This window comes from Pseudopodoces humilis, chromosome 6 (genome assembly GCF_049639895.1).
Source record: "Pseudopodoces humilis isolate 2021_Gansu_Grassland_sample_001 chromosome 6, ASM4963989v1, whole genome shotgun sequence".
Classification (NCBI taxonomy): Eukaryota; Metazoa; Chordata; class Aves; order Passeriformes; family Paridae; genus Pseudopodoces; species Pseudopodoces humilis.
In genome coordinates, this window is record NC_142205.1 from 15102216 (window position 1) to 15120954 (window position 18739).

General features: G+C 40.9%; 1 protein-coding gene across 9 annotated transcripts in view; it reads right to left on the reverse strand.

Moving 5' to 3' along the window:
- The window catches only part of PROM1 (prominin 1), a 62396-nt gene extending 44926 nt beyond the window's left edge, over nt 1-17470 (reverse strand). For all 9 annotated transcript variants that reach the window (XM_088056588.1, XM_005517821.3, XM_088056587.1 and 6 more), the window contains exons 1-2: nt 17297-17470; nt 10296-10709 (exon numbers count right to left, since the gene is read on the reverse strand). In XM_088056588.1, the coding sequence (XP_087912714.1) occupies nt 10296-10515 (220 nt within the window). In that variant the 5' untranslated portion in view covers nt 10516-10709; nt 17297-17470. The remainder of the gene's footprint in view (nt 1-10295; nt 10710-17296) is intronic.
- Between the last annotated feature and the right edge of the window lie 1269 nt (nt 17471-18739).

An 18739-nucleotide genomic window follows, 5' to 3' on the forward strand; every position in this document is an offset into this window, starting at 1 on the left:
GGAACTTTGCTGCTGTACTTTACCACTAATGTGCAAAATAAAGCCGTAGAACTTGTCATTACACAATGCTCAGAACAACTTGTTTGAATGGAGGTCAAAATCCAATAAATATATACTAAATTGCTTAAGTATTTTAGCCTCTCATCTGCTATGGCAATCTGTCTTGTCATCCTCTTCTGCCTTCAGCATGCAGTTTCCTCTCATCAACATGATCACTGTCCATTCCCATTCTTTGACTCTGCATTCTTTATCCTACAGCACTCTGGCAGTCACATAACAACAAACAGCATGACACAAGCAAAACCACAATAAATACATTTTTAAGGTCTTGGCAGATTTGTAAAGCATATGCTGCTTTACTCATAACTGAAAGGACAACCTACCAGACCACCTAGAAGCATGCCTTAGCTTATACTGCATGCAGTGCAGGGCAACATGAGAGACAGCAGGGAGCAGAGATGCAATATGAAGTAGGTCATGAGGAGATGCACAGCTATGAGCAAGGTTGAAACTGTAGGAGTAGCGTACACAGAGAGAGCTTTAGCCAGAGCACAGGTAGGACTAAGCATGGTGGAACTGCTGAAAACAAGGAATTGCAATGGCTTCCAAGGTAACTGGAATGTGAAATTAGGGAGACTCCCTTTACACCCTTCCTAACAGAAAATAATATTGGTCTACTGAAGAAATAAATTATACAGCACTGGATCAGATAAAAGCAACAGTCTATGAGCTTCGTTCATGCACGCAAAAAAGTTTCCCATTTCCCAGAAATGGAAGTTATTAGTCAGGAAGACCAAACAGGTAATTTAAGTCTGCCTCAGGAAACCGTCACACATACAGCTGCCCCAAACTTCAGGTTATTGACTTGAGGTTACTCTTTAGTGCAGTCACATTTTCTCTTTAGGCACATTCTGCACAGACAACATTAAAGAGCCTTTCCTGGTTAAAGGAAAAGGTTTGAAGAAAAAAGAAATAGCCACAATATCAACCATACAGGATGCATGGAATGAAAGATTTCTCCTTTGAAAATAACCTTTGCAGGGGCTTTCTAGTTGTTCCTTGCTACAAAGAAAGTTCTGTTCTTGCTGGAGTTTTGGAAGAAGAAAAAAGAGAGAGAAGCCTTTAGAAAAATCCTTCCTTAGGAGGCTGCAATGCATTTGCATGCATCACGCACACACAAAATGAAGTTGAAAGCTTTGAAGAAGTATTCCACACAGAAACTACATTCTCTCTTTTTCTGAAGGCAACAAAACTTCTGTAGCACACTGTTTGTGCCATGCCAGTTATTTTTTGCCACTTGCTTTGTTTGTAGTAGCTACCTCAAGTTCTCCCTAGGCCACCATCTGGTAAGGATTTACAACAGATTACAGTCAAAGATTTAACTTGGTGCACTGTATGTTTGTCTGGTTTAGCATGCTGCACAGGCTGAGCAACTTCTTGACAGTTTGGGTTGTGTAGACATACCGGAATTGTAAATTGATCAAAGTAGTAAATATTTGGACTATATAAATGTTTTTTTCTCTTTATCTCCTCAGGAGTTGCTGTAAACTGAGGAAAGCATAGAAAATCCTCTTTTGCATAACTTGGATTATTGGAAATATGAATAGAGATAACTAATTGAGAATGACATGCTGGAGCCCTGCTGACCAGATTACCTCAGTGACTGGAATTCTGGCAGCTTCCCTGAGACTCCTTAGAACTCCCTTTCTCTGCTTCCCCGTTTTTGCAAGAGCCACAACTTTCCACAGACATTTGATAACTGGGGCACACATAGTGGTTCAAAGTACTACAGAGACCACTACTACATTCAAAAATCAAAGCAAAAGTAAAGATTGCTACTCTGAAGAGAGCTAATTAGGCTTGATGCTTGGATTTATTTGGTACAGGTACCAGCATCTTTCAACTGAGTAAAACAGCCAAAGCAATACTTAACAGTAGTAGTAATATTCACATTCACAACTGCAATCACATTTTAAAGTCCACCATTTTGTATTTTCTGTCAAAAGAAAGCTCCTATGTTATGATGCAATACATGTCATCATTTAATCACGGAAGTGTTTTTAGGTAAAAAATTTATGTGCTTATTGAAAGGGGTAGCTTTGTGGGGCCTATTTGTAACTGGCGAGCTTACATTAAAATGTATATACGGATAGATTAGTCAGCTTAAACTACAGTGACTGACATTTGTGGCACCTGGTTTCTCTACTAACATGAAGGTAACTCATTTTTGGAAAAAGTAAGAAGTACACTCAAATGCTTTAATACATATACAGAAATCTTTAATACTGTTAAAAGGATTACAAAACCCACTGTAGTATTTACGCATTTTGCTCTAGCAACTTTTGAACATTGCACATTCACTTGGAAAAGGCACCACTTGGGTTGAGATGAGAGTTACATAGACCATTTTGAGAAGCAAAAACAATAGTGAGGAAAAGGGAGAGGAAAAAATACTGATTGTCATTTTTAATTCAATGAAACATAGACTAGAAGGACTCAAGGAAAGATTTGTTGCAAAGATCTATCAAGCTGTCCTTACTTCAGCTGCCATCATTCAAGAAAAAGCCATCACTGAACAAGATTTAAGAGTTTATTGTTCTGTGAACAACCACCTTATCAAATTACCAGACAAATATTATAGGGCTAGGCTGTGCTATCTTATAATGATGGTCTGTAACAAAGAAAAGACAGGCTCAAATGACTGTTTTTCCAATAACAGACAGTCTCTGTACAGTATTTCACATGATTAACTCAAAATGCTTCATAACAGCCAAGATGATGAAAGAACTAAATCCATTAGAAGCTTGTGCAAACATAATTCCAGTAAGTTCACTGATACTCCCCCTCCTCTCTCTCCCCACATTGGTTCCAGAGCTACAAGTCAGAAATGAGAATCAGGTTCAGCACTATGTGGATAGATAAGCCTGTAAAAATTAAATGAAAGGGCAGGATGGACAGCACAGTAGTAACCACTGCTAAGCTGGGAAAACCATGGTGTCTCAGCAGAGTTGCCTGAAAACCCAAAAGATGTCTGCAGTTGCTGGCAATTTTTGAAGAGGTTCATCCATGGTGCCAGACAATGTGGCTGATCCAAAACCTCTTCTGTCCCACTTCCCACTACAGGAGATGCTGCAGGTATGCTCTGCAAGTCTCAAACAAGCTATCATGCTTTTAGAGGTATTGAAAGTACAATAGTGCTAATTGACTAAATATATCTGTTGGGATGCAACACTAGTGGCTGGGTTCTTTTCTCCCTTGGACTGAGATTGACAAGAGAGAGACAGTTTTCTCTTGTCATGGCTTGGCTGTTTATTCTTCTCTTATACTCTCTTACAGAGTACAAGAAGCTGTATACACTAAGATAGAGAGGTGCAAAATGGCTAACAAAGAACTTCTTCAAGGTTTTTTATATGTCTATTTATCCAATTAACAAATGCCAAATAAATTATTTTTCTTAGTGACCCAATGACACCTGTGTGCTGCATTGCGGCACCTTCTATCCAATCACTTATTATTACCCAAAAATCCCTAAAAGAAGAAGAGAAGAAGGAAGAATAAGGAAGAAGAGACAACACCCTAAATCCTCCATCTTGTTTTTTTTGTTTTTTAAAAGAGCTTAAACCTTAAACTCTAACTTTCTCACCTAGTGACTTAAGGAAACTCTCTAAAGTACACACTCACACTCCCAGTTTTTCTATTTAACGGTAGTCTCCATGGTGTTATGTGAAATTCAGTGCCTTTTTGGATGTCAGAGCCAGGTATCATAGATAAGGCCACACACTCTGTGCCTCTGATTCTGACATATATGCATTTCTAGAACATGGTACCTTTGCCTTTTTTCTTTAAAAATATGCAAACCCTACCAATGAAGACTCTACTTAGCATGACAAAAAAACAAGGCCATTTTCACTCACAATACCATCCTGTACTCACACCCTTCCCTTCCTTGTAGTCAGCACCCCTGGATTTAGTTGCATCCAGAACTTATCCCCTATGCACTGAAGCAGGGAATGCTGATCAGCTCTCTGTCTATACCTCGTGTTTCCCACTAACATCCACAGACAAACGGAACAGGGTCAGGACAGTTTTAAGGACTGTCCATGCTGTAACTATCAGCAGATTTCCTTGGTACTCCACAGAGAACATACCCACCCCACTGGCCAGAGATGTTCCCACCAACAGAAAGCATGTAACTGTCTGATTTGGAATGGGGAGAAGGCAGTTTAGATTGGGAAATATGAGCTGTGTGAATACCACACAACTCTAAGTCTCTTTAATTTATGATTATTATTAAACTCCAAGAAGCATGGCTGTTTGAAATACGCTGCAGGAATTACCACAGTCATCTGTGCTAATGCCACTTTTGAGTACCCTTCTCATGGAAAGTAACCCAATGCCCTCAAGCTCTACCTGAGGTTTATTTTCTTTAGTTTCTTCCTTCTGTTCTAAGTGTTGAAATTGTAAAGTTGAACTGATATTTTCCAATTGCTGTCAAAGCATGTTTTTTCTCCTAGGCACTGCTGGCAGGCAGAATTATACCAAGGCAAGCACTGAGGATACTGTAGAGAAAGGATTCTAGTTGGGCATAAAGAGCAAGAATTTCAGATTATCAGCTATGCTATAGTGATTAAAAAATTACTTCCATATTTTCCATAAAATGCCTTTCTGTGAAAGAGATTCCTTGTTTACATAATCCAAAAGAAGGGCAGGAAGGCATCAGAGATGCCTTAATGTATGCAACTGTAGTTTTCTGTGGTAACTTCCAGTACATTATGTATATAAACCTCCCCTCCCTAAAACCCCTGTGTCCTCCCTGCCCACAAAAGTCCTTTTGACAAGCAATCTGTTACTCTGCCGTTTTGAATAAATCAGGGGGAAAAGAATCTTCTTCTGATGCCTAAGAAAACTAAAAATCCAGCCTTATATCTGCTTCAGAAATGTTCTCAGACTGCTCCTAGTTTACGTGGGCATATCACCAAGCAGAGCAGCTCTTACCTTCCCAACACAAAATGAGCAGTGATTTTTTTAACACTATTTCCTTAAATGTATACAAGTGGGCAGAGAAAAGAAGAGGCTAAATTATCTTGTGTCTTCCTGCTTCTCCATCTTCCCCAGTATTTCCAACATTATGTACAAGAAATTGCTTTCAGTTTTCACTGTATTTCCAAACAATGGAGCACTGTTATCTCAGTTCCTCACCACCACTGTATATAACAGCTCTCACTGCAATTTGCAGCGCACCTGTCACACCTGCATTTTTGATATACACACTTAAGCCGCTGTTCAAAATGCACACCACAGCTCTACTCACAGCAGTGGAAAAACACCAGAGGGATGGAGTGAAGGCACTGACTATCACTTGACAACAGAACTGAACCAATCTAACAAGCCAACCTAAAAGCTAACTTTCTAGCAGGTACATTGCTCTTCTCCTCTCTTCTCACCTCCTGCACCAGTTTCACCTGTGCTCCCAACCCAGCTCCAGGATGTAAGCTTTGAGAAAACTAACCCACCTGCACAGGGGGGTAGTTATCAAATACTAGCTCAAAAAAGTAGTATATCATATCCAAACTAAATGTGAAACCTTACGCAAGTGGAAAAAAGGATATCCTAAACTATGTTTTTATGAAACATCATAATAGCTACAGGTACCTATGCAAAATTTTATGGTGCTGGACTGTAGCACCTGCAGAGTCAGAGCCAGAGCACAATCCTTTCACCTTCTGCAGACATGCCCAACATTCCTGGGAAAATCTTAAGTTTAAAAATAAAAGGGCACTACCAACTACACATAACTGAGCTTAGCTCCAACATCCAGACATATGCATTTGTTTTTTCAGGGAAGCTGTGCAAGACTTATTACTAACAGGAAGCAAAATTAAAGTAAAAATAAGCACTGAAGAATTAGTTACAAAAGGCAGAGAAGCTAGTTTGGCACATGGACACACAGAGTAGTTCTGCCTTACTAAATTTAAGTGAGGGGGTGATAAAGTGTTTTGATTACTTGCTTTAGAACCTCAATACAGCCAATAGATTAAAAAAGTCAGTATCCTAGGAGCTCATCAAACCTACCCAAAACAACAGGGTTTTGCATATGCATTTTATATTACAGCTATACTAGACACAGATACAGTTTACTTTCACATCAAGTTACAAGTTTCTTCTTTAAAATATCTGGAAATAATTTAATTGCTGAATACACTCATGTGATTTATTACTGAGATAACACAAACTAACCTGCTGAACTTCACAATCTGCAGCTGCTTTAAAGGCTGACTAGATGAGGAGAAAAACACCAAAAGGGGTCAGAACAGGACCTGACATTAAAATATTCAAGTTCTGATTCTCAGCCTGATTAAACTGTTCAGGAAGCAAGATTCCACAGTCAGAAAGAACTGAGTAATGTAGTCCAGGTCTAAAAATCATCTTGTTTTTGCTCCCCACAGCAAACAGTACATTTAACTCTTCATACTATTTTTTGCCCAGAAAGTACCTGCATTCAACAGTTGACTTTTATGTTAAAGCTGTACTCCCATTATCTAGAGTAAAAGTCAGAAGCTGGATAAAAGCAGTTGTAACTTAACTGGTAAAACTGTTCTGCAGTATGTTCAGCTACAGTAGGATAAGGTAAACAGGCTTGTTTAATAAGAGAGACTTTGTCTTATTTCACCTAAAAACAGGAGCAGTAGCTTTAGTCCCAGCTTCTTTCCTTTGTGAAGGCTTCACATTTTTATTACAAGACACAAGTTGTGAAGCCAAATATTTGTTAGGCACATCCTGCTGGCAGCTGGAATCTCAGATTAACATTCTCTTATTACAACTAACAACTGTTTCCATGGGAACAAAGACAAAACTGTGATAATTCATAGCAGCCATAGCATCATACTGACCGTGCCCTGTCCATAACAAGTTTCTATCTGAAGGTTTCCAACACAACAGATGACATGCACCATCTCACAACCATGAAGTGACAACTTTATCAATAAATCAATGCTACAGTTTATGAAAACTTTTATGTAAGAAAAACTGATTGTTTTGTTAGACATCCTCTTTTTTAGCTAAGTGATAGAAGCAACTTGTAATTTTCCTATTATCATCTCTTTAAGTGGTGTTATTAGCAAGAAGGAAAATGATGCCTCTATCCTAAACAGTGCTCAACAAATGGAGTAGCAGCACAATCATTAACATGGAGGAACAATGGTACACTGAGATTAAAGTGATCTACTGAGCCTCAGGTAGCAAACCAGTGACCAGTCTTTTCCACTCCAGTGTATCATTAACTCAAAGTGGAAGCTGCTTCCCTGAATAACAGTACTTGAGTAAACTCATTCCCATTTACAGCAGTACATCATCTGGTAATGAGTACAAAAATATTTGACTGGTGGATTTGAAAGCAGAATCTATTAAGACTCACTGAAGCACTACAATCAGATATCCTAATTCACTTCTTTTGAGCTAGTTTTTTTGCCATAGCCGAAGAGTACAGTGCTGATCTTAAAGATTCAGCAATTTAAAAAAATCCTAAAAGGCATTACAGTTCTTTGCCCTGGTTCTGTTACTGCACTTTACATGAGAACTATATTTAATCTAATTAATAACTTACATGTTAAATCTAAACTTGAATCTAAGTTGTATTTCCACAAACTTAACGACATGAACAAATTTAGAAGGGAATAAATAATTACTTAACTAGATGTAACTAAAAGAAAACCATCTCATAAAATATTTCTTGACTGTTTTTTTCTTAAATTTAAGTGATCCCTTTCATCTATTGAGTCTTAGCAGCATGCAGTTAAGGTTAACATTTCCCAAAGACTCTCATGTACTTATTTTGTTTTATCATAGCAGTATAAAGCATAAAGGCATACAATATATGTATAAATATATAGTATATATTTATACAGTATAAAGCATAAAAGCATAAAGTATAAAGGCATACTTTGGACTGAAGGAGTATGAATGTTATCCTGTAACACAGTCAGCCCCATCCAAACACTTTTAGAAGATGACTTGCAAAGGCAGGAGTATCTACCTGCAATTAGACAATCCTATCACTTCTTTTCCTCCCAGGTAAGAGTACTAATACATTGGAAAACTGAACATTGAGTACTTCCAAGTATTAGGAAAAAATATAAGACTACTAAAATCAAAGGTCTAAGTGACTGCTGCCAAGGCTTATACACAAACGGTACTTCTCTAGGTTGTGGTTATATGCAATAGAGGGCATCAACCTGGAGCTAACTGTTCTGAAGCACCAGTCCCATCAGAATGATGAAGTCTGAAATAGAAACATCAATATGCTTGATTTCTGTGCCCATTAGTCATCATGTTTATTTTCCTCTCTGAATCAGAATTAACTCTATTTCAAGCCAGAATTTAAAAAAAACAAACAAAACAAAACAACCATTTTAAATGTGTAACTCCACTATTAATGCACTGAATGTGAAAATAGAACAGCATATGGCAAAAGAGATTATGGGGATTAGCCAATTAAATGGTATGACTCAAACCGACATGATCCATCAAATCTGTGTTTTGCAGTGAAGTATGTAGGGCCATGGGAACATGACTTCACTTAATGCAAATAACAAAAGCAAAGTTCTGAAAATAACTGATTTGGCAAAGAAGTAAGGAGAAGTATGAGATATTCAAAGCTTACAAGCTAAGAACAAATTCTTTACTTTTTTAATGCTGAAGGGCACAATACCATCTTGATGCGTAACTTACTACGAGTAGTCCCACCGGCCAATAACCATGACCATAAAGTCTATACTCACTAATTATTCACAAGCTTAGGACACAGGATATTAGTTCTGACATACAAGACTACAGACCAAATTCTTGGTAATACAAAAACACAGTAAACGTCTCATTGAAATCAAGTCTCCACAATCATAAGAGAACAAAATATTCAAGCAGGGCTTTAGACAGAGTGGCAGCCTGTTTCTAGGAGCTGAATGCAGATGGCAATCCTCACCATCAGGTATCACAGAGATACAAATAGCTCACCTGCATATAAAACAGAAGGAAACATGCAAAAAAAGCAGAGGTATCTGGAAACAGTGCCACCCAAAGAAGAGATTACTGTCACCTTCATGCAACTGCCCTCATTACACCTTGTGTAAGACCTGCTCAAAAGATATATCCCACAGAAAAACAGGCCAGGGTATTATTCTGTTGGTTAACTCCTGGGACTCTACGGACTTGCCTAAACAGAAATCATTCATTCAAGCTCAGCTGAGCTCATTCTATGTCAGAGATGCACAAAGAAATGTCAAAAATCCAAGCAAACAGTAGTTCTAAGATACACATATATATGACTAATTAGACTAAAGAATTTAAGGCTTTATTTTACCAAAAGTTTAAATGTATAAATTGAAATCTGTATTACAAAATAATATAAACACCTTTTATACACAGTTGCAGCTAAACCACCAAAAGGAATTGGTTATAAACCAAAGCCATTCTTAGATTTAATTAAAGCTTCACCTTGATATAATTTTAAATGCCAGTATTTTACAAACACATTAGCACTTTTAAGAGCTAAATGAAACAAAAAGCACATTGAAAAGTTGATAAAGCTACTACATCCACAACAGGACAATTTCCAAAAGCACCTTTCAACCAATGCAACCTCAATAAGGTTGCACGCACTTCTCCAACATCTTAAGTTTTCCTTTAGAAGGGAAAGCTTAGTAGAGAACAAATGGGGAAAAAAGTCTCATTAAAACAAGTGCAGTTTCAAGTTTTAACCTGACAGCTTTTAAAGGAACAAGAGGCTACACATGGCTATGTAATGGAATTGCTCTTACATAAAACTTGACCATGGATGCACATATATGGAAACAAATTAAATTTATTTCAAATTTCCTGGGCTAAATATTACAATATTATAACCACCTGACTGTTTATCACAATATGCAAAACTCAGCCATCTCTTATGGATTTAATGTTAAATACAAAGCAGCTTATCCTCTACTTTTATCATGCTGTTTCAGTTAAGAAAACAAGCCTCAAATTCATCAGTGACAGCTCTGAGATATGTAAGCAAAGTTCTGTGAAATGACACAAACATTTCATTTTAATTTCATTTTCATTAACCATCTCCACCCCATTATGCTTAGCAGAAAAATATTCTTTTATACAAAACTGTACAGATTTCCAAGCCATAACATGTGCTACTCACAAAAGCTCTTCATATATTTTACTTCCTAATTATGGCCTTGGTATCTACAACAGGGTGAACACATCGATAAGAAATCTGTATTTTAGACAAAAGTAGTTTATCTGCTTACCTTGAGGAAAAGTATTTGGCTGCACTAAGTACAGGAATGCATGTACTATTTTAAACAAAATTCCTATTGCCCCAGGTTCATGGTATGCACCTGTATCATACGTTTTGGCTGGTACAAATCCAAAATCCAAAGTTCCAGGGGGTGGTTTGTATATAGGCTGTACCTCTGAAATAGTACTTCCACAAAACAGCAGCAGCAGCAAACACAGTTCCACAGCCATAGCGAGCAGTATTCATAAAATTGGAGGTAGAGGTACTTGTCCGACCAAGTCTAGAAATCTTCAATACATTCACTTGAGGGGTAGCTTTCTAGCCACAAGAACGCTGGTGCACTCTCACACCTTCAATTCTTGACTGTATTTTTACTTCAGAATGGTACAGCAGCCTCTCTTGAAAATGACTCCATGCACCATCTCTGGCAAAAAGAAGAAACAGTTCATTAAGGTGTGTGTAAGCAAATAGGTAAATGCAAGATAACCTGGACAGGAAAGAAAAAAGTATTGAGGTTTGTGAATAATATGTTATGCTACATACATTGTACTTGAAAGAGGTGGAAAAAGAATTACACACAGTTCCAGGTCATTGAGTTCTCAAAAACAAAGAAGAACATTGGTACAGTTCCAAGGGAAACAAAACTAAAGGAGTATTGTATGAACTGCGCTTCTGACTAAATACAATATGTCATGCCACAACAATTATACAATGCATTTAATTACCACCTGGTGGTTCTGTAGCTGATGATACTTATTACTAGTCATACCCTGTATTTCTTTAATTTACACTTTTTAGTAAAATCTTCAGATCTGGATATTCTTAACTGTCTTCCAAGATTCAGGAAAAAAAATATACATCACTGAAATATTACCAAAACTAAAAAAAACAAAACAAAAAAGACAAAAAAAACAAACAAAAAAAACCTCCCAAACCAACAAAACATCAACTTCTTAACAGATGACAATGGGTGTTAGCAAGTACTTTCTATTAATTCAAGCTATGTCAAGGCTCTCCTCCTTAGGAATTGAAGAAGTCAATGATTTTTACTTACAGCTTGCTAAAGCTGACTGTCATTAAGATGACTCTGGATGGTTATACATGTTTAAGAACATTCTGAATGTACAAAATCACAGCAGCTTAATCTACCACTACTTTAGAAATGTAACCAGAAACACCTTTGGGTTTCCAACAAATCAAGTGACCATGCCGATCTACAACAAGTCAGTTAAGACTCCTTCACTCCAACGTGCAACAGCAGTCTCTGAGGAAACAGACCAGTCACATAAAAGACAACAGAGAAACTGCTGCCCTTCTCTGATTCTGGAAGCTGCACATGCTTCATGAGTGTGCCAGTGAGCAGTGTGCTGACCTTCCCACCCATCAGCCCGGCTTCTTTTTGGGATGCCTTTGTTGAACCCCCAGAGTACCGCTGGCAGGGCCATGCGGGAGCACGCTGCTCATGACCAGCCATCACCTCCAGCTGGAGAGCACCCAGCACCAACTGCCTTCCCCAAGCACAGCTGGGCCTCTGCTGCCCTTTTCAGCAGCACTGCCCAAGAGAAATGCTTTCAGTCTCCACCTTGGTATTCAGACCATTCACCGGCAAAAATGACAGCAAAATAACATAAATACGTCATGGCTTCAGTCAGCCCAATGCTACACCAACACCTTGAGTTCCAAGCTACTTCCAGGTCAGAGATGCTGAAGACAGAATACTTAAAATCTGTAGTAAGGCAAGATTAAAATCTCTCCCATGCTTTACAGTCTCTGGTAACACCAAACACCAGCTACCTTTCAGAAAACCAGTACTTTGTAAGAAGTCAAAAACACATTGCAAGCTTGTTGAGTAGTCTGTACTGCACTCAAAGGATAGATCAAGAAATATATGGAACAAAGGAATACAGGATTGGATCAAAGACCTAGAGACAGTTTTGTCTTCAGCTCTTCGAATGAGTTAAGAGGGAACACTCAAACCTGTCTTTCCTCCTTACGGCTTACGAAAACCAAGAATATGAACAGTAATAATGCTACAATTAGAACAATTATCCAACCCTTATTCAAAAAGGAGATGTTAGCAACCACTCTGAAATATGCTCAACACAAGCACACAGTAATTTAGAACACATAATACCATGAAGATTTTTCCTATCTGGAAAAGAATGTTCTGTTAAAGATTCATGAAAAAAAAAAGGAAGTTCAGATCCAAAATATTAATTTTCCTTCTTTAATTTTTTGCTGAGACTAGTTTTCTTCAGCCTAAAAGATACTTTTTAGTGAAGTTTTATCATATGCACATCCTGCTATAAGATTAAATGTACAAATGGTCAAAAAGTGAAAACTGCTTAGGCTGCAGTTTATTATCAAATCTCCAGAAACAACACAGGACAAAATATCACAAGATCACAACCAGGTGAAAAAAAATAATTTTGCCTTTATGGCAGAACAGTGACAATTGTGCAAGTTTGATACACCACCATTCTGATGCCAAAATTACCTTTGCTTTTACATATATTCTTCATATATATTCATAGGTCTGTGGACTATTACTGTATAGCTATATAGTTTCCTAGCTAACTCCAGTACTTTTCCTATCAGACAAATTCCTGAAGGCCAGTTCTAATCCTGCTGCTTCTGGGAATCAAGGCCAAAGCACCTTCTCAAAACGCTTTCTCATGTTTTAGACATAAACAAGGTAGAGCTGTTAGCAAGGAGGGGGTGGGGTATTCAGAGGGAGTCAAACCAAGAGGGAAATTACTTCATTATCTGTACGTCTATTTGGGGATTCTTGTCAATTATGCTAATTTGCTAAACTTATAAAAGTGTAAAAGCCTTATATCATGTGTACATTTTCAAGGCAATTTCATGTCAGCATGTTGTGCTCCTGGAGGGACCTTCATTAAATGGTAACCACTTTTTATCACCTTAACCTTGTTTGGCTCTTGATTTTAGAGGCTCAAAAGCAACAGTTCAATTTTTTTCTTAAAAAGAGATCTTAATTTTTCTAAGTCAGGTTTAGTTTTCTGGAGATTTCTGAAGTACAGTTTCAACATTTCAGTGAGTCAGGAGAAAAAGCTCACACATGGTAACTGAGCCTTGATTCCAAAAGTTAAGGAAACAGATGCAAAAACATCCATTTCAATTAAATGTTAGGTGTGGTTGAGAAAGACAAAATTGAGAAGACGATGATTTTTCTCACTGGTGTCTTAAGGCAAAGCTCTTTGTAGTGTGCTCTGTTACATTAGAGAGAGGGCAGAAGAAAATAAAGTATACACACAATATTTTTTTGTAATATTTTAGAACAAAGACAATTTAAAGTCCATCTAATTGCACAAATAGGCAAATAAAACAGTTAAAATGTTCTCCCAATACAGGAGAACAATCACTACACCTTCTAAAAGTAAGTAGTCATGTATTAACCAAGATTAAGTGGGCAGTCTTAAGACAAGGACACTACTGAAATTGCAAGGACACTCCCTGTACTGCGAAAACTAGCAATATTCCGGTAAGTAGAAAAACGTAAGTCTCCATAGTTTTACACAGTTTTCAGTCAAGCTTTTATAAAATTCAGGTGAATTTCCTGCAAATCAACAAATCTGCAGAATTATGACCATACTCTCTTCCTCTCCCTTTTCTGGCAAATATATTACAGTAAACACAATATATACAATCTATACTGGGCAATTCTTCCAGACTGACATCAGTTCTTCTCTATACTAATATAGAGAACATATAAAACACAAATATTTTCAAGGTTACATTAATAATCAGGAACTTGCAGAAACACTATTAAACCTATAACTTAAGATGCCTCTAAGCATCTAATATATATTCAACCTACCTAAAAATAACTCAGATGCAAAAAGCTCCCAGCAGTTCTCCTTTTCTTGGTATCTAAAAGAAACTTAGAGCTAGGAGCTTATTAGTAGTTATATATGCTAGACAAACAGCATTAAAGAGGACAAATCTATCCCTGAAATCTGTAATTCTGAGAACTTCAAAAAATTACATACACAGGAGTGACACAAATAAAGAGAACTGAATAGCAGTTTATGCTAATCTTCACTGCAGCATGTGGGCATCTCATTTCCTCAGACACAGTGTGGCACCACTGCAGTCACTGAGTTACAGGAACTGCCAGTACAACTCTCTCCAAGTTCAAGTAAACAGTGAATAAAAAGATGCGTGAAATTTTGAAATGCTCACAGTAATTATCAAATAAGCTACCGATTTCATTACTACACACCCTGTGAAGTACTTAACAAGTTAAAATGAAGATTTTCATTATTATGTGTGGTTTGTAAATGTCCATTTGGAAAAGACTCAAGCTTTTGCATTTTATTCTGTGGGTGACACTAATACTCTATACATACAAGTCACTAAGCATAACTCCTGGGGTTTTAAACACTACCTGTGGAAAAGACCATGACTCAAATATGCAGCAGCATTATCATCTTAGATATATCCTATCTGTTACTAAAAATATTTTCCAAAACCAATCTCTGCTTTAAGTTTAACAAGGGAAGAGGAGATGGAGCTGGAGATGGTTTAGTTCAGCAACTTCCATGATACATCAACTCTGAATAACAGAGCTCAGAGGCAGCATGATGTCCAGCTCTTTGTTCCAATGGGACTGGCCTCCTTCTGTGTAACTGCAATCCATGCAAATAGAACACTGCAGTGCAATGATGCAACCATGATTAACCCTGTGAACCGAAATTCAATCAACCAGGGGCTAGGCTGCTAAAGCTCAATGCGGGTGCCTGCTGGCAATGAACCAGGATGGGCCGGGATGGTGGTAGATGCAGTTGTCCATAGGAAGCCCACAAAGGTTCGGAGTGCATTTGTTACATTTTTTCAATTACACATTTTAAAATCCAAATCCATAATCCCTGCACACCACGCCAGCAACCACCAGAAGTGAAATTAAAACAGCCACAAAACACGGTGACAGGAAACACATGAAACTGCTAAACATGGATTAAAAAAAACCAAACCCACACCACCACCTTCCCATTCAAGAGACCAAACAGAGCAAGCCAAAGTAGATACCGGCAGGTTAAAAAGGTATCGTTTCTGTTACAAAATCTGCCTAGGCCTACCAACAATTACAACCTGTTGCCATAGGAAGATTAAGAGGCAGATAAACCTAATAAACACTAGGGACTGCAGAACAGAGCTTGGCAGCACTGAGAAAAACTAAACAAATAGCATCTTCCACACAAGGCAACCTTGGTACCCATCTGACTTGACTGCTGTATGTGCAAATCGAGGAAATACTCATGTCAGGAAAAACTGAATATTCAGAATCCAGTTTGCTTTGAGCAGCTTCTCTACTAATTTCAAAATTAATAAACTAAAAATAAAAAATAAAAAAAAAATCTGTTTTACAAGTCACAGCCATTTGCAAGCGGAAGCACACCTGTAAAAATTCCAGGTGAGATACCTTCCCCCAAGTATAAGCAGGTCTGATTTTCAGCTGACTGTCTAGATAAAGTACATTTTCACTAACCAAATAAAATAATTTATTTAATTTGATTCTAAGTGGTGTATTTACTCCAGTATTCATAGAATATTCTTTGTTAAATTTCTTTTCAGCATCACATAGAAAATTGTTAAACACTGGAAGTCCAGCCCATAAACAGGCAGTTTTTGGCAAGTGTGAACTGATAAGCACTGTGTACGTGTCCCAACACCAAGGTACCACAACACGACCCACGTATTTCCCACTAGTAGCTGAGACCAAGCCTTTCCTTCACCTTCTTTCCAATCACTTAAACTGTAGAGACCTCTTCCTCTAACAGGCTGCCTAGTCCTTATCTGCAAACTGCAGAGGAGCGCGGGTACCGCAGCTCTGCCTCTGCTGGAGCACCGACCGATGTGGTAGTTTCTTTATCGGCTCCTCTGCATCTGTGTGCATAAGACACAGCCCATGTCTACCACTACAACTGCCCCTTCTCCCCAGCCCTCGGATGAGGTCCCTGCTCACTGCAGGGCTCACCTCTGCTGAGGAAAACGTTTGGCCAGCCGGGGTGGGCTGGCGCGATCTGCCCAGGTGCACAGCAAGCAGAGAGCTCCTCCGAGGCGGGCGGCAGCCGCCGCAGCGCTGCCGTGCCGAGCGCGGAGCCCGCAGGAGCGCACGGGCCCTCTCCCCGCTCACATCCACCGCAGAGCCCGGGCTGCGGGTCGCCTCCCTGCTCCCCCCCGCCCCTGATGAGCCGATTTCGAGGACAGCACAGCCCCGTCCCTGTACGCCTCCCCGAGACGGCTCAGACGAGCCTCACCGCCCGCCTTGCCCCTCCTCGCCCCGGACAGGTGCCCTCAGTGGCCGCCCTCTCTTCCTCCTCCTCCCTGTGGGGCGGCTTCCCCTCTCCCCGGAGATCCCCGGGGCTCTACCGCCCAGCTCTCGCCGCTCCTCTCAGTTCATCTGCCGGTAGCTCACAGCTGCCCCCGACCTCTCCCCAGCCGCCGCCGCCACACACGACCCCGTGTGGGAAGGGAACGCGTACCCCGGGTCCGCTGCCCCTCTCTGCTCGGCGGGCGGACCCGCCCTGGCTCCCCGAGGACCGGCTGCATCCCCCCGCCGTGCCGCAGCCCCCTCTCCGCGGCTAAACCCGTCTCTCCCGCCATCCCGCTCCCCAGCCCCCCGCAGCACTGATCTGCCAGCCGGCCGCCCCTCTGCCCCCGCCTCACCCCGCGCTCTCCGGGCGCCTCCATCCCGCCGCTCCCACAGGTCGCTCTCCCAGCCCCTGCTGAGCACCCTGGGATCCCTTCCCGCGGGCAGCCCCATTCTCTCAGGCACCCGCTCCCCCTCACCCGGCTTCCCACGGAGCTCCCCCGCCCGCCGAAGCTCTCCTCCCGAGAGGAAAGGGGCCGCGCTCTCCCGGCCAGGACCTCCCGCCCGCAGTGCAAGAAGGCGGAGGAGCCTCATCCCCGCCGGCTGCTCCCCATGGCTCCGCCGGAACTGGCCGGGACCCCTGCTCACGAACCCCCCCGCTCGCAGACACTCACCGGTCGAGAGGGGACAGCGAGGCGGAGGCGGCGTGGCACGGCCAGCACAGCACAGCACAGCCCGCTCCGCCTCAGACTCAGAGCGCCGCGGCAGCCGTGGTGGCGGTGCTGCCCGCGCATGGATTATGGAGGGCGGGCTCTGCCCCGGGCCGGGGCTGCAGGACCACCCCGACAGGCCGGGATGGTGGGGGGAGGAAGAGGAGGAGCGTGAGGGGTTTAACCCCGGCGGGATGTGCCGGGCGAGCGGAGCCGCAGATAGGCTGCCTGCCGCGGTCGGTCTAACGCAGCCGAGCGGGTCAGGCTGAGCCCGCACCCCTGCGAGTGCGCAGCGATCGGTGACCTGTTGCATCCCGGGCAGGCTCCCGCCCTGTTCCGGACCGGCAAGATGCTCCGCCACGCCGGGACCCGTGGCCGGGCTCCGCCGAGGCACATCCCGCCTCGCCGTCCCGGACATGGCCGTGCCATCTCCTCTTAGCCATTGCCTCTCGACTTTGGTTCGAGGCGGATTTGCTTTTCCCATCAAGATGACTTACTTACCTATTAGCTTTTGAAAAAAAAAAATCTTATTTTACTCCTCTCGAGAGGTGTCCTTATTTACTGATGGGTTTAGCATTTCCTTTAAGGCTGTTATCAATCTTCCGAAATTTTCTCTGTTCCCGAAGGTTAGTGATTTATTGATAAAACGAGAAGTGTTTCTTGTACAAGTTGCAATACAGTAACTTACGTGTTCAAAGGCTGTTGTGGTTTCCTTCTGCCTTGGTGCAGATTTTTTTTGTGCTTTTGATTTTTATTTGCAACTTTGGTGCATTAATGTGGTTTTTCTATTGCAATAGTAAAATATGAACATGATTCTTGCCTCTGTTACTACACCCTCCGTTATTCAGCATCACAAATGCATTGCAAAACAAAGCAATTTTTGCTGGACATCAAGGTTATGCTGGTTCCTTGGAAATCAGTAAAAAAACTGATGGAGAAGGCAGTCTCATTTTTGAAGGCAGAAACAAAACAAGGCTACAACTGTAGCATCACTCTGCATTGCTAATTTAAGCCTGGCCAAATATCCAACAGTTTTCCCACAGGCAGTATTCGGTGTTGCTGAAATCTACCTGTATTTCAGCTCAGGGCATTTGCCAGCAATGTACATCAAAGAACAACTTGCTACACTGGCAGCACACAGAACAATTATCCTGACCAGAGCTAGTCCTAGCTTGTTCAGCAGGAGGATATGTAAAGGCATAACCCAAAATAGAGTGGTACAGAGCTCAGAGAAAGGCTCTTGTGCAAGTTCTTGTTATAGTTGTCATAGGCACCCTAAGCCAGGTGTCAGAGAGGAGCAACAGAGTAGCCTGGGGAAAACAGAACACCTTGACAGATGGACAAATGTGTTATATTAATCAGATAGTCTGACAAAGAGAATTGCAGTTCCTGTCTTAAGCTTTAGGT